General features: G+C 33.7%; 2 protein-coding genes across 5 annotated transcripts; both read left to right on the top strand.

Annotated features, from left to right (window-relative positions):
* The first annotated feature begins 2070 nt into the window (after nt 1–2070).
* On the top strand, nt 2071–4925 carry LOC114416829 (pentatricopeptide repeat-containing protein At4g20740-like). The gene is made up of 2 exons (XM_028381855.1): nt 2071–2264; nt 2411–4925. Exon 2 carries the CDS (start codon nt 2536–2538, stop codon nt 4828–4830), a length of 2295 nt encoding a protein of 764 aa, XP_028237656.1. The 5' UTR covers nt 2071–2264; nt 2411–2535; the 3' UTR covers nt 4831–4925.
* A 204-nt stretch (nt 4926–5129) lies between these two features.
* Nucleotides 5130–13567, top strand: LOC114416830. Of its 4 annotated transcripts, none has more exons than XM_028381857.1 (17): nt 5130–5648; nt 6078–6280; nt 6402–6598; nt 6825–7108; nt 7210–7356; nt 7619–8023; nt 8125–8274; nt 8783–8959; nt 9095–9219; nt 9445–9566; nt 9656–9738; nt 10534–10689; nt 10831–10974; nt 11417–11599; nt 11761–11855; nt 11935–11980; nt 13064–13567. In XM_028381857.1, the coding sequence occupies exons 3-15, from the start codon at nt 6451–6453 to the stop codon at nt 11776–11778; spliced, it is 2142 nt and encodes a 713-aa protein (XP_028237658.1). In that variant the 5' UTR covers nt 5130–5648; nt 6078–6280; nt 6402–6450; the 3' UTR covers nt 11779–11855; nt 11935–11980; nt 13064–13567. The 4 variants fall into 4 exon arrangements, with proteins under 4 accessions (XP_028237658.1, XP_028237657.1, XP_028237660.1 ...); XM_028381856.1 differs by having other exon boundaries at nt 11935–12032; XM_028381859.1 differs by lacking the exons at nt 11761–11855; nt 11935–11980; nt 13064–13567 and having other exon boundaries at nt 10890–10974; nt 11417–11552.
* The last annotated feature ends 2993 nt before the right edge of the window (nt 13568–16560 follow it).

Raw genomic sequence — 16560 nt, 5'->3', positions numbered from 1 at the left:
CTTGTTGACTTATTTGGAAAACGGCGATGCCATCCACAAGCGTAACACGAGACCACAATACGATGCACATGGACTATGCATTCTTTTCTGTAGAGTGTACAGGGATAGAATTAGATGAGATTTGATTAAATCTGTTATTTAATCGAAATAAAAAATTTATTTGAGTTGGATTAGTTTGTATATTTTTTTCTATCAAATCTATGAATAAAAAAACATAATGAAAAAAAAATATATACTTTCTATCACAATAGTTGATCGAATCATTGAATTTGTGGATTTATAAAATAAAAAAAGTTAAAATATATTTTTCTTTCCAATAAAGATCAAAATGTTTGAAATCTATCTTTGTGAAATTTTAAGTATTCTTTTGTCCTCACAAAATATAAATCTATAATATTTTGGGTTTGGAATTGAGTTCGAAAGATCAAATTCTTCGCGTCAAGGCCAATGGATTAACAAATCAAGTTCTAATTAACACGTGACAAAAATTTTAACATTCACACATGATCGGATCTTTTTAATTTGACTCCGAGTCAAAATATCACACATTTATATTTTTTGACGAAAAAAAAAATAAGTAAAATTTTACATGGATTAATTCTAAATATTTCAATATTTATAATATATATATATATATATATATATATATATATATATATATACCAAAAAAATTACCAAAAGTAAAAGTCATTATTAAATTCCAATCGGCTGAATTAAATTTGACTCAAAATAATGTCAAGATATAAACAAATATATTTATGTCATGTGAAGTTCGCAAGTTATCCTTAATGGTTCTTGTAATTTTTTTAAGATTTACTCAATGATCGAGATGAACTTACTTGTAGGGTTAGGGACGTCAGTCCCTCTAACTTTTTTATTTTTTAAAAAAATATTATCTATGATATTTAAATATTAGGGTAATTATTTTCATTTAAGAAAACTTAGTTATGAAAAATAATGACATTTAAATGTTATTTGTTACTTTTTTACGTTCTGAAAAAACCATTCTATATAATATTATTGTGAAGTAATGACATTATTTTTTTTTATTTTTTGGCTTAATTACTCTTTTTTACAGTCTTCATTACATAGATAATTGCACGTTTTTTTCTTTTTTTACACAAATATTTGAGTATTATTTATTTTTCTCTTTAATAGTTTTTTTTCTTTTTTAATTTGTTATTACTATTTTGAATGTTATGAATGATTTTATTTGCAATCAAACGATTTTTTTAATCTATTAATTTGACTGGTAATGATTTCAGAATTAAAGACTATTTATTCCTATTAATTTTTGTCAATAAAGCAAATTTATGAATACTGTCTAAGGAATTGAGAATTTTAACTTTGAGATATTGACTCGGTACTCTAACTCTTTATTGTGCACAATTAAAAAAAAATCCTTATACTCTAACTTATATAATTTATAAGTTTTCAATTGACTTATGTGTTTATTTTATTAAACATAACCTATATATGTTATTACGAAGTATTTTAGACAATTAAAATAAATTAATATTAATTAAAATAAATATAATAATATTTTAAGATTATATATCCTATCAAATTTTCAAACTATTTCACTTTTCTTCTTTGGAGCTTCATTTGACTCATTCTAACATTGTCCTATATAAAAAAACAACTAAATAGCGATACAATGTCTCTACCCCAAAATTTTGAAATCATTTCACTTTTCTTCTTTGGAGCTTCATTTGACTCATTCTTTAAAATTTTAAGAGTAATGGAATAGTGGATTATGAGTTATTATACAAAATCAATTTATAAGATAAAAGTTGTTTTTGACTTTGATATCTTTATAAGGTTGATTTGTATATTTTATAAGATAAAGTATAATTATTATTTTTTTGATAAATTGAAGTAGGTATATATTTTTTTTTATTTGAAACGAGAATGCGGTGTGAAGATGAAAGAGTCACGGCTACAATCATCAGTTTGGAAATTCAAACGAAAACACAAGGGAAAAAGAAAAAGAAAAAAAAAAAGGCAAGTGAAGGAATAGGTGGGTCCTACTTTTTCTTAAGCCTTTTCCTTCTTCCATGTTGTATCTCTCTCTCTCTCTCTTCGTGCTCACATACGCTCTTCTCTCTCTGTCTTTAATTTGAAAATCTTTGATCAACTCTAGACGCGCATTCTTCATTTATTACAGTCTGTTGTAAAACCCACTAAAACCAACCCCCCCTCTCTCTCTGGTTTCATTAATTTTCTTCTTCTGTGATGCCCTTTTGATCAATCCATCATTCCAGGTCTCTCTCTTCAACTTGATTTTACTTTGTCCATTTTCGGGGTTCTATTATTGTCGCTATTATTATGATTATTATTCCTTTGGTGGGATTAAGGTTTTATTCATGCGTTGTGTTCCTTTGGGGATTTTTGTTCGTATTTGTTGTAGATCTGTCGTGACAATAAGAGCATCGGTAGAGGAGATCCTCCTATTAATTCCTATTGAAGCTGAGCAAAGCAGGTGATGTGCCACTGTAATGGAGGGCTCAGAGAGAGTCAAAGTGTCACCACTTTATGAATGAATCTCCCACTTCTATAGCTATCCTTCTGCTGAACCGCGAAGTGCTATTCCAACCTAACTTTGAAATCCTAAATCCTAAACTAAAAATGCCTCCACAGGTTCCAAAGCCAACCAAACCAAGGAATTGCGGCCCTCCGTTTACCATCCCCAAACCCACCAACAAGTTCTACTTCTTCTACGGCCACCGCAACCCCTCCCAGAACCGCCCCACCGTCCGCGGCGGCCTCTTCTCCAACCGACAAACCCTAAACCCTAACCCTTCCCAACCCAAACCCACCACCAAACCCTTCAACATCAAAAACTGGGACCCTCACTTCCTCTCCAACCCAAACTCAAACCCCTCCCCATCAACCCTCTCCTCCGCCTCCCTACGCCTCTCCCCGATCGCGCGCTTCATCGTCGATGCCTTCCGCAGAAACGACAACAAGTGGTGCCCCAACGTCGCCGCCGAACTCAGCAAGCTCCGCAGGATAACCCCCAATCTGGTCGCCGAGGTTCTCAAAGTTCAAACAAATCACACCCTCGCTTCCAAATTCTTCCACTGGGCCGGCAGCCAGAGAGGCTACCATCACAATTTCGCTTCCTACAATGCCCTCGCCTACTGCCTGAACCGCCACCACCAGTTCCGCGTCGCGGATCAGCTCCCGGAGCTCATGGAGTCCCAGGGCAAGCCCCCCAGCGAGAAGCAGTTCGAGATTTTGATTCGTATGCATAGTGATGCCAATAGAGGGCTTAGAGTTTATCATGTGTATGAGAAGATGAGAAACAAGTTTGGGGTGAAGCCGAGGGTGTTTTTGTATAACAGGGTTATGGATGCGTTGGTTAGGACGGGTCATTTGGACTTGGCGTTGTCAGTTTATGATGATCTTAAGGAGGATGGGCTGGTTGAGGAGAGTGTGACCTTCATGGTGCTGGTGAAGGGGCTGTGTAAGTGTGGGAGGATTGATGAGATGCTGGAGGTTTTGGGGAGGATGAGGGAGAGGTTGTGTAAGCCGGATGTGTTTGCATACACGGCGCTGGTGAAGATTCTGGTGCCTGCAGGGAATCTGGATGCGTGTTTGAGGGTTTGGGAGGAGATGAAGAGGGACCGGGTGGTGCCGGATGTGAAGGCATATGCTACCATGATTGTGGGGCTGGCAAAAGGGGGGAGGGTTCAGGAGGGGTATGAGTTGTTCAGGGAGATGAAGGGGAAGGGTTGTTTGGTGGATAGGGTGATATATGGAGCGCTGGTTGAGGCGTTTGTGGCTGAGGGTAAGGTTGGATTGGCTTTTGATTTGTTGAAGGATTTGGTGAGCTCCGGGTATAGGGCTGATTTGGGGATTTATATTTGCCTTATTGAAGGTTTGTGCAATTTGAATAGGGTTCAGAAGGCATACAAGCTTTTCCAATTGACTGTTCGGGAGGGCCTTGAGCCAGACTTCTTAACGGTGAAACCGTTGTTGGTTGCATATGCTGAAGCGAATAGAATGGAAGAATTTTGCAAGTTGCTTGAGCAGATGCAGAAGTTGGGTTTTCCTGTTATTGCTGATCTCTCCAAATTCTTCTCTGTTTTGGTGGAGAAGAAGGGACCGATAATGGCATTAGAGACATTTGGCCAATTGAAAGAAAAGGGTCATGTTAGTGTTGAAATATATAATATTTTTATGGATTCTCTTCACAAGATTGGTGAGGTGAAGAAAGCGTTATCACTATTTGATGAAATGAAAGGCTTAAGCTTGAAACCTGACTCATTTACGTATTGTACTGCGATTCTGTGCCTTGTTGACCTTGGAGAAATTAAAGAGGCATGTGCATGTCATAATAGGATCATTGAGATGTCTTGCATTCCTTCAGTTGCAGCTTATAGTAGCCTCACTAAAGGGCTTTGCCAAATTGGAGAGATTGACGAAGCCATGTTGCTTGTTCACGATTGTTTGGGCAATGTTAGTGATGGACCATTGGAGTTTAAGTATAGTCTTACCATCATTCATGCATGTAAATCAAATGTTGCTGAGAAGGTGATTGATGTATTAAATGAGATGATAGAACAAGGTTGCTCTATAGACAATGTCATTTATTGTTCAATCATCTCTGGCATGTGTAAGCATGGAACAATTGAAGAGGCCAGGAAGGTTTTCTCAAATTTGAGGGAGCGCAACTTCTTGACAGAATCCAACACAATTGTGTATGATGAATTACTAATTGATCATATGAAGAAAAAGACAGCTGACTTGGTGCTATCAAGTTTGAAGTTCTTTGGTCTAGAATCTAAATTAAAAGCAAAGGGCTGTAAGCTGTTGCCAAGTTGAAAATAATTTTGGGAGGGAGGGGGACTGATTGTTCTCATTTTTGTTCAACATGTTGAATACAGAATAGCATATGGAAGGATCAACCATTGTTTTTATCTGGTTCTGGATTATCTTCCTTCTGATATCTCATATGTTTAATTTTGTGGCTGTGAGCACAAGTATCTTACCAAGAATTAGACACATGTTAAATATTGGACTGTGGCATTGTGATGCTCATAAATTAACAGGTTGCATTGATTGCATCCTTTAACAAGCCAAAGTCCTCCAGAAAGGTCAACTAACATCAAACCATAGTTTAAGCTCTTACATGGTGTAAATGGAATTCTGAATATCAATTGTTAGTGCTCATGACATAAATCCAATGTGGAATAAAGTATTGAATATAGATATTTAAAATACATTTTTTATATATCAACTATATAATTAACAGTATTAAGAATTTATGCAAAATCTCTTTGCTCACACTCAATCCACCTTTCTCCATCCCCTCATCAGGTCTTAAGGCCTTCATCGGAACTGAATAAAAAGGCTTTTTTGCTGCCTTTCAGGACCATTTTTCAGGTGCTGGGATGATTTAGAGAATTTGTCTTTTGTTATGTTTATGTGTGTTGCAAGTTCTGACACGGTTTGAATTTAAGTTCATCGAATTCTGATTGCTTTCCAATGTTTATTTTCACGTAAAATTTCATGGTTGCAGTGAGTTTTACTGTGGTTTCAGAGTCTTTTAGGAGTCAGGGCATTGTTTATTTGACTTCTTTTTCTCTTGGCAGGTTTGGTTTATAGCCGAATTTTCACATATTTTTGTAGATTTTGATGAGGTATGTTATAATATTAAAGATGCTCCCCATTGAAATCATTGTAGCCTTTTATTGAAGCTTCCTTACATATGCAATTGTAAATGGTTCCCCAACTTTGAATATTATTGTTGGACTAGGCATATCTCTGATAATACTGAGGTGAAAATATAATGAAATAATTTTTTAGATGGAAATATCTGGGAGTTCAAATCATCCAAGGTTTTGTGATGCTTTCATTTTCATGACTAATAAGTGATAACCTATTTGTCATGAAAGTTTGATGTTCGCACTAATGGGTAAGTAGGAATTAAACCCAACAAGCCTGTCGCTACAATTATACTATATTTTCTTGATCAATAAATGCTTTAAAATTTGCATAGTGAATTTGTTTTCTCTCTTCTGTCAGATATCATCACTAATTGGTTAATTCATTCAAAATTCAAAATGTAGATTGTTCGTGCCACTTTAGATAACTATGAGTGGAGTAGACAAAATGAAGAAGCTGATGTCAGGGCAGAGGCACATCATAATTGGGTGGATGAGGTTATCCGGTGTGAAGGTCGGGGTGGTTCAGTTATTGGTAATGACAATCGCTCTAGTTGCTTGATCATCCAGCCACGACCAGAAATAAAGGGTCCTTCCCTTTTAACTGGGTATATGTTTTTCAAGAGTTAGTGTAGGCCATTTATTTGCTGTTTTATCTGTGTAATCAGTCTGTTACATGGCTTTTAATCACCATTTGGTCCCCTTTTAATTTGTTTTTTATTATTATAGAGAAGAAATTGAAAAACCAGAAATATGGGCTCAGATATGTATTCAAAGAATGGTTGAATTAGCCAAGGAAAGCACAACTATGCGTCGTGTGCTGGATCCAATGTTTGTCTACTTTGATTCTAGACAACATTGGGCTCCTCAGAAAGGGTTAGCAATGATAATTTTATCAAGGATGGCCTACTTCATGGAGAACTCAGGTATTATTCTCTCTTACCACTTTCGGCTCAATTAATTTTCACAAATAAATCATCCAGTGGATGTATTGTCAAATTTCATGTTTTACTTTAAAGATGTGGATTTCATGATCTTGAAAATTGAAACAGTCATGAGCTATGAATAATACTATACAAGGGTCTTTCGTGAAATCTTCAATTCGTGTTCCATAATCATGTTTTTCTTTCTTCTGGCCTTTTTTTTGTACAGGGAATCAGCGCTTAATTCTAGCTTCTGTGATACATCATCTGGACCACAAAAATGTCATGAATGATCCTCAACTTAAGACCTGTGTTATTCAGGTTGCCACATCTTTGGCTATGCAAATTAGATCTGAGAGTGGCTTGGCAGAGATTGGTTTTGTTGGTGTCCTTTGCAGACATCTTAGGAAAAGCCTTCAAGCCTCTAGTGAATTTGTTGGAGAGCAAGAATTGAACTTAAATATCTCACTTCAAAATTCCATTGACGATTGCTTACTAGAAATTGCCAATGGGGTAGGCTCATGAATGCAACCCTTGCTCCCAAAATTCTATCAATTGGGTCATTGCATTTGATCAACTACTAAACTACTTTTTCCCTTTTTTTGGTTGGCTAGGTAATTGATGCCCAGCCACTTTTTGACTTGATGGCGATAAACCTAGAAAATATTCCATCCGGTGTTGTTGGTAGAGCAACCATTGGATCTCTGATCATCCTTGCTCGTGCAGTCACTTTAGCATTAAGTCACTTACATTCACAGCAGGTGAGAGGAGCTTGCTGATCCAATATTGTTTAAAGCAAAATGTTTCTCTGCAAGCTGGATTATCTAGTAACATAGTTTACAAAATATGATTATATTGTCATCTATACTAAAAGTTTTACATGTTTGGGAGTATGAGGAGAGGCATTGTCTTGAACATAACTTTGAAATTTGAACAGGTGAACTGTTTTTCCATTTGCTTCTTTTGGGAATATTGGAATACTGAATACATCCATTTGATCATTTAATTTATGCTTTCGTGTAGGGATTTCCTGAAGCTCTTCTTGTGCAACTCCTAAAAGTAATGTTGCATTCAGATGAGGAGGCTCGTGTCGGAGCACACCTTATATTTTCCATTCTTCTTTTTCCAAGTTCCTTCCATACGAATGAGATTTCCTCTCTGCGGTCCAGGTATCTAGGTCAACACAACAAAAGGCATTCTCATGCTCCATCTGTGTCTGCATCTGCTTCAATTACAGCTTTACTTGAAAAGCTCCGCAGAAACAGAAACACCAAGGCAGAAAATCATGTGAATATTGTTCATGATCAAGAAAGGGATATTGTGGCAGAAGACTGGAAGCAGGGCTGTGGCTTAAAGAATTCTCCTAACTTTTACAAACTCACTTCTATCATTGATAAGGCTACAGGATCACCAAGTTTGACTGACACAGTATGTAATTGATTTGATTTCAGTCAATATATGTTTTGCTAATTGTAGTTATTCTTACTAAAATGTTATTTACTTAGTTTTGGTATTGAATGTGCTCTCAGGAGCCATATGTTATGAAACTAACTGAAGATCAAATGGCCCAGCTTCTTTCTGCCTTTTGGATTCAAGCCAATCTTCCTGATAATTTACCTTCAAATATTGAAGCTGTAGCTCATTCATTCATATTGACACTAATTGTCTTACGCATAAAGGTAGTACTTTATATGTATTTGTACTACTTCCTGTCTCTGTCATTTTTGTATCCCAGTAGTTTCATCTTTTTTGTATTTCTGCTTCTGGATAGATCCTGCATGGTAAATTGAGTGTTTGTAATGTTGTATCTTGAGTTCCCAGTAAAAGTTTATCTTCACTATAGAAAAACAGCAGTTTAGTGACATTAAGATTTACTGAATTATCAGTGACTTTGACTTTGTCAAACAATTTTGTCATAAGCAAGTTAGCAAACTATACAAATTTGTTGAACTTGTCATCTTAAATTATTTTTTCTTCAAATTTAGTCTGGTTCCATTTGTCTTATATTCACACTGACTGATTGCCCTACCTTATAGATTTCCATGCATTCTTGTATTAAAATTGGGTAATGAAGAGGCAAAGAACTCCTTGATTTTGCATATCCTAAATATGTTTGTGCTTGTGTTTGTATGGATGAATTAATTAATGCATTTGTGATGTGTCATATTCTGATGGCAATTCAAAAAGGTTTCATCTTCTCGAATTACGGGATCTGTGGGTGTGAAGAAGGCATCAAAAGGAGATACCATTTTTTTTTATAATGCAAGAAATTCTCCAGGGCAGTATGATTTATCAAGAATTAATCATTTGCATAGTAGTTTTGTTCCTGAAGATGTTCCTGATGCTGCTTCCGAGAAAGATCTGGTAGGTTCCCCCCTCCCTGTTTGGTCTTGGGGTGACAGGGTAGGGGGAGATTGATCTGTTAGGATTTATAATATATTGATTTTAGTGTTCCTGTCCTGTATGATGCTGATACTGAAATCCATCTGTATATTCCAGGGTAACGAGTTTTTCAAGCAGAAAAAGTTTAAGGAAGCTAGAGACTGCTATTCAAGGAGCATTGCCTTATCACCAACAGCTGTAGCATATGCAAATAGGGCAATGGCCAATATCAAGCTCAGAAGGCAAGCTTATGTTTTGTTAATTTATTTTTAAAGAATTCTGGCTTACTCATCAAAATATTCACAAAATGGTGGATTTTATCATTAGTGGGATTTTAAATAAAAGAAAATAATTTTTTCCGTTTACTGTCAGTTGTTATATGGTCTATCACCTGATTGATTCTCTTGAAGGGATCTTCTTTTTCTAAAGTTGATATGTTTTTTTCCTCACCTATTTTGTGTCACTAGATTCCAAGAGGCTGAGGATGACTGCACAGAGGCCTTAAATCTTGATGATCGTTACATAAAAGCATACTCACGAAGAGCAACAGCTAGAAAAGAACTTGGAAAAATTAAAGAATCAATGGACGGTGTGTTAATATCCAAGCAATATACTTGTCAATTATCCTAATATAAAAACATTCTGATTTGTTGACTCTCCCATTTGCTTAAATCGCAGATGCTGAATTTGCCTTGAGGTTGGAACCAAACAATCAAGAAATCAAGAAACAGTATGCTGATGCTAAGTCTTTCTATGAGAAAGTAAGCACATCAATATTTCCAGTGTTGCTATATGACTATCACAAAAAGGCATAATTTTAATAACTTACTATTTTCCATGAACAATACACTAAGGAGTGCCTATATCAGGTTGCATGGAATTATTAGGTTTGAACTTATGGTACATAACCAATAACCAATTTACATACTGGCACCTAAAGCAAACTAGCAAAGTAGATTAAATAGTGGTAGATGTAGCATAAAACCAAATGAATTGATGGCTTGAAGTAAGGTTCTATAATGTTAGGGCCTTTGATTTAGTAAAATCAGGACAGAGTAAAGAACTATGATGTTACTATGTTAGCAAGACTTCTTACCGAAAAGAAAATATTGCTGCTTGAAAATCTAAGAGTATTGATATAACTGTTTTCCTTGACTGACAAACCATTGATGGTGGTAAATTTTGAAGTCTGATGTTTGTGAGCAAATGTTATTGCCAGTTAATGTGGTCGGTACCAGACATTTGTATTGATAGACCTGCAGGATTAAAACTCTTTTTGGATGGGTCCAAGGAGTAGAAGACCTTACCAGTGTGTACCTGTAGACCTAAGACAACTAGAGCATTATTGTAACTAGGATGGAAACATGAAGGTAGCGAGGGGAAGTTAGTTATATAGAGAGAGTATAGATGAGAGACAATGCCATTTATTTATTGACCAAGCTTTGCAACACTATGCCATTTATTAACTATTATGGTTTTGTGTCTACTTTTCCCCCCACGTTCTCTGTTGCGTAGATTAATGTTTTTCTTTCTTTTTTAAAATCTCTGTTGTCCAGGATATTCTTCAGAAAGCATCAGGGGTTCTGAGAAGCACTGTACAGGGAACTCAAAAAGTGGGGAAGTCAGAGGAAAAAGTTAATGGAGACAGCATCCACCCCATTTCACGTAGTACTCAAAAGTCTGGACTAGCTGAAGTTCATCATCATAAAAAGGTACAAAGAAGTAGAGTTTTAATTAATATCACATTTCAAGATATATTGTTATGTTTATGGTTGAGGGTATTGAATGCTAGTTTGTTTGGTGTTTTTCATGTAAATGTAGTCCACCCTAAAGTTTGGCTATGTTTTTGAAAGGATAATGAACGGAAAATACTTGTTAAAGAATCACTCTTAACAGAGGATGTTGATAGCAGAGAAATAAAAGCCAGAAGCAGGCCTCAATCACAAGGAGATGATGGCTCTAAGGGAGGTTTGAGTGCAAGCAACAGTTTGGAGCAGGTTAAATATCTTGAAATCCTTCCCTCTTTGTGAAGTAATCTGGTTCCAGTGCATATTTTAGTCCTGTTAGAAGCATTTTTTTTTTCGTATCTTAAAAAATGCAGAAGTATTTTTTATGTTCTTCATGAGTTCTTATTTAAATATGAATTATCCACATTATGTTCTTTTGGAGCTTTGTTAAAAACATCTCTGTATTTTTACTATTTTTTTTATTCTCAGTAAGTAGTAGAAATAAAATAAAATTTAGGGTTTTGGGGCTTTTAAATGATATATTTAAGCATTGTATACTTTCAATTGATATTTTGGTTTTACCTCTACAAATTTTTTGCAGGTATACTTACTTTTTTCTATTGTAGTTCTGCAATTTTTCATGTCAGTAATTGTGCATAACTGCATATTCCCATTTTACATGATTTTGTTCTCTCTCTTTTTTTTTTATCAGAGAAATCACAGAATTACCAAGCCAGAAATGAAAGCTTCTGTTGAACAGCTTGCTTCTCGCGCTGCTTCTAGAGCCATGTCTGAAGCTGCCAAAAACGTAACACCTCCAACTACAGCTTATCAGTTTGAGGTCTCCTGGAGAGCATTTTCAGGTGATCTTGCTCTGCAGGCTCGTCTATTAAAGGTGTACAACTTTTTTCGGTTCATTTTTAATTTGATTATATTGTCAATTTCTAGCATATTTGGTATTGATTAGAGCAAGAGATGCCATTTTATGCTTAAATTTCTGGTGTTCGGTGCTCTGCTTCATGTTATAATGAACAGCTTTTCTTTTTTGTATGTTAGGCTATATCTCCCCATTAATTGCCGAAAATATTCAAAAATGCCTTGTCTTCTACCATACTAATTGAGATCATCAAGTGTCTTGCATCTCTTTTCACGTAAGTAGTCATCTCCAAAAGTAAATATCATTTTATTGTTTGAGCTTTAATCATGATAGTGAATTTTCTCTTTTGGCAGTGAAGACATGGATCTGGTTGTCAGTTATTTGGAGCATTTGACCAAGGTACCAAGATTTGATGTGATTGTAATGTGCCTTTCATCAACAAATAAGGATGGTGCGTATTTTTTATAATAGTAAATTCTAAGTGTTTCTGTTGGCCATGCCTTTTGAAATGTCTTGAAAGTTTAAAGGTCTCAGAAGATAAACACATAAAGGTAGAAGAAAGAGGAAAGATAAGTAGGTAGGAGGAATAGGGGTCTCTAATTTAGAGAGCATGAGATGGTTAGAGAAGAAAGGGATGAAGATACAACATGTATAATACCTTTCCAGCAGGAAAAGGAAAAGGTTAACCCATTGAATTTGGTTACCACCACCATTGCATGTGGATTATATATAACCACTAAGTCTTTCTAGACCTTCTAAGCAGTAGAAAACTCTAACTTTAATCAGACAACTTATGATGGTTTATGACTAGGATAAGCCAAAAGTGGTTGTGTATATGCAATTATGCATGGATGACCATATACATTTCTTAGCCAGGTAGCAAAGTTTTAATATAAAAGCAACTATATTCTTGTAATATAGTCGATCCTTTTAACCTCTGTTCTCCTCCCTACAGCAAGAAAATGAAGATAAAATAAACGGAAGAAAGTGAAATTAGGGTCTCCGGTAGTGACGCACCCTAATTAATCATGCAGGTTTATTGTTATGACTTAAGCTCACAAAGAGGGCTTAGTCCAAAATCTAACCAAGAGTTTCACTGTTTCATGGCTTAAGTTACCACATTGAACTTCCTTATTTACTCAATGTGGGGACATATCATTTACCGTTAGGTGATTAGTGAATTTTGTGAGTGCAAATAAGTTACTACTTTTTCTTGTGTTAGTATCAAGAAGACTTTGATCTAGTTTCTAAAATCAAAGATGACACATGGATTTTTTTTGTAACCCTTAATGGAGGCTATTTAATGTTGGGTAGAACATCAACATGTCTTCATTTGATTTGGGAATTTGATGACAAGGATTTAAGAAACTTAATGTTTTGTCTTATTAGTATGTCCCTTGGTTGGTTGCGGAGTTGCTTAAAATCAAAATGAAAGGTTCCTTTACGGTGGTGCTATTTAAAGCTAATGGTTATCATTGCCAGGTTTGTCAATCTGATTGATAAGTTGGTTACATTTTGTGCGGACATACGCAAGATCTGGGATGAAGTGTTCAGCGGAGAGGCAACACCAATTGAGTATGCAGAGATTCTGGACAACCTTCAATCAAAGTTCGGCCTTGGACAGTGACATCTTCCCCTGTGTGTTTTAATGTTTTTTTTTCCTCGGTGGATCCTCTCCCTTCCGCAACTATCTTCACTTGTAAATTATTATTCTATTGAAATGTTTGAGCATTATTGACGGTCAACTTGATCCATCTTTAAGCGTTAGTTGATAATGAGGAAATGGGAGGAAAAAGAAAAACAAAAGGCTCATGTGTAGTGCTTGAGGCTGAGGGTCCAGTACGTTTTAATGGTTTTTTCCTTCAGAATTTGGGTCTTCTAAAATGAGGAAAAGTAAAGGAAGTAATTTTAGTTGATAATGAGAAAATCAACATTTTAATACATCTATAATGTATTTGCACATAATATCAACCTTTGATTTTGTTATCAGTCATACTTATTTTACTCTTTTAAAAGTGAGTTGCTTTGTTAAACCTGTTCCTTCATATGATTTCAAGCCATTTCGTCTCTTCTGATGGGATCTATGCACGGATTTAGAGGATGTTCAAGCTGTGGTTAATTAATTCACTTGAGAATTTGGATGACTTGGATGCTTGTGTTGCACGGACTGTGATGGATAGTGTAGAATTATAAAAATAGCTCGTCCCACTCATGAGCGAAGGACAGTTTTTCAAATTGTTGTCTTACGAGTGTGGGACCATTTGGGAGATGGAGTCATAAAACTTAGAAGGCCATGTTACAAGTGGCTGGTTTATTTTTCTTATTTTCTTCAAAATTATTTAATCTAGACTTCGTATTTGTTAGGTTACTTTGGGGCCCAATGTCTAAAGTCATTCGAGGCCCACAACCATCAATCCATGAAATTGTGAGTGATGAAATCATACCATATGGGTGTCAGTCAGGCTGTGGTGAGTAGATTCATGAAAAAGTAATCGGAACTAGGATCTCCTTGGACCCCATGGTAGTTTAAACAGATAGTCAACAAAAGCTTTTGAGCCTCCCCCTTGACCAATCAACTTTCTTCTTTGACATAGTTTAATTAAAAAAGAGTTTTATTTTTTTATTTGTAGGAATTGAATTCAAGTGTGAAAAAATTTATAATAACTCACCCAATACTCAATTAATTAAGCTAGACCTCTAGTTTAAAAAGAGTATTTTGTTTTCGTTTTAAAAAAAAGGGTTTGAAGTCGGAAAACCTGGTGAATGTGAACAGGTATGAATAACCTAAAAAATTAGTAAATTTAATTTTATTAATTCTTATATAAAATTTCGAAAATAAAATAAAGTGATGTTATTGTAATTTAAAGTAAAAAAAAATGAAAATAAAAAATAACTTATTGATTATGCTGCCCTTTAGATGATCAAAGAATTGGTAAAGAAATCAAGAATCGATCGAGTTTAGTGGAAAAAGGCAGCTTGGAATTTCCTATTTAACTAAATAGTTTTAAGATAAATTGACTTATTAACCATTTTTTTATCTTGCAGGGTATAAATATAACACTTTATGCTAATTTAAAATTCAATTAATTAATTTTATACTAAATTACTATTCAATAGATTATTGTTAAATACAGCCCAATTATAGTTAGATTAATAAATTATGATTCAGAATTTTTATCGGTTAAATGATTTGTTTCGTAATTTTTAAAACCTCAATTAAACAAGCATTATTAAAACATTCATTTTCCTTAAGCAACTCAACGCATGCTATGTGAAAGATTATTGTCGCATGTTATGTGGTACAATACTAATATTATCTTGAACTTTAATCATCTTATTTGTTTTGTATAATTATAAGATAAGAATATTTTTTCTCGGGTATGAAATGAATCACTTCCAAAAAGTTCATTACTCTAGTCCAAAATACTATTAATTCAGCATGGTAATTATGTATTATGATTACTAATTAGTTCTGAATTTAATGAAATGACGGCTGCTAAAAAGTGTTGTGTACATAATTAATAAACTACTACCAGACAATGTAAAAGAATACTTTTCAATTAAAATATCTTTGTTGGATCAGCAATTATAGACATTAAATCAATTCAAGCATTAAATAGTGGGTTTTGTACTTATGGTCGTTTGATTGAAGAACATTGTGTTTTTTTTTTTTAATTGTGCACAATAAAGAGTTAGAGTACCGAGTCAATATCTCAAAGTTAAAATTCTCAATTCCTTAGACAGTATTCATAAATTTGCTTCATTGACAAAAATTAATAGGAATAAATAGTCTTTAATTCTGAAATCATTACCAGTCAAATTAATAGATTAAAAAAATCGTTTAATTGCAAATAAAATCATTCATAACATTCAAAATAGTAATAACAAATTAAAAAAGAAAAAAACTATTAAAGAGAAAAATAAATAATACTCAAATATTTGTGTAAAAAAGAAAAAAAAACCTGCAATTATCTATGTAATGAAGACGGTAAAAAAGAGTAATTAAGCCAAAAAATAATAAGAAAATAATGTCATTACTTCACAATAATACTATATATAGAGTGGTTTTTTCATAACCTAAAAAAGTAACAAATAACGTTTAAATGTCATTATTTTTTACAACTAAGTTTTCTTAAATGAAAATAATTATCCTAATATTCAAATATCACAGATAATATTTTTTAAAAAAATAAAAAAGTTAGAGGAACTGACTTCCCCTAACCCTATAAGTAAGTTCATCTCTATCATTGAGTAAGTCTTAAAAAAATTACAAAAATCATTAAGGATAACTTGTGAACTTCACCTGACATAAATATATTTGTTTATATCTTGACATTATTTTAAGTCAAATTTAATTCAGTCGGTTGAAATTTAATAATGACTTTTACTTTTGGTAATTTTTTTTTGTTAATATATATATATATATATATATATATATATTTTATAAACATTGAAATATTTAGAATCAATCCATGTAAAATTTTACGTATTTTTTTTCGTCAAAAGATATAAATGTGTGATATTTTGACTCGGAGTCAAATTAAAAAGATCCGATCATGTATGAATGTTAAAGTTTTTGTCACGTGTTAATTAGAACTTTATGTGTTAATCCACTAACATTGACACGTAGAATTTGATCTTTCGAACTCAATTTTAAATTAAAATATCATAGATTTATATTTTGTGAGGACAAAAAACATACTTAAAATTTTACAAAAGATAAATTTCAAACATTTTGATCTTTATTGGAACGAAAAATATATTTTAATTTTTTTTATTTTATAAATCTACAAATTCAATGATTCGATCCACTATTGTGATATAAAATATATATATTTTTTTCATTATGTTTTTTTATTCATAGATTTGATAGAAAAAAATATACAAACTAATCCAACTCAAATAAATTTTTTTATTTCGATTAAATAACAGATTTAATCAAATCTCATCTAATTCTATCCCTGTACACTCTACAGAAA

Source organism: Glycine soja, chromosome 6 (genome assembly GCF_004193775.1).
Source record: "Glycine soja cultivar W05 chromosome 6, ASM419377v2, whole genome shotgun sequence".
Lineage (NCBI taxonomy): Eukaryota > Viridiplantae > Streptophyta > Magnoliopsida > Fabales > Fabaceae > Glycine > Glycine soja.
The sequence above is the reverse complement of the archived record's forward strand: the minus strand, read 5'-3'. Positions and strand labels throughout refer to the sequence as shown.

What these genes read in the sequence shown, in the direction of transcription:
- LOC114416830 (XM_028381857.1), top strand. Translation starts at nt 6,451, where the DNA reads ATGGTTGAATTAGCCAAGGAAAGCACAACTATGCGTCGTGTGCTGGAT. An exon ending in TAATTGTCTTACGCATAAAG is followed by an intron (nt 8,275 to 8,782) that starts GTAGTACTTTAT and finishes CAATTCAAAAAG; the next exon opens with GTTTCATCTTCTCGAATTAC. An exon ending in AAGTTCATCATCATAAAAAG is followed by an intron (nt 10,690 to 10,830) that starts GTACAAAGAAGT and finishes TGTTTTTGAAAG; the next exon opens with GATAATGAACGGAAAATACT.
- LOC114416829 (XM_028381855.1), top strand. Translation starts at nt 2,536, where the DNA reads ATGAATGAATCTCCCACTTCTATAGCTATCCTTCTGCTGAACCGCGAA.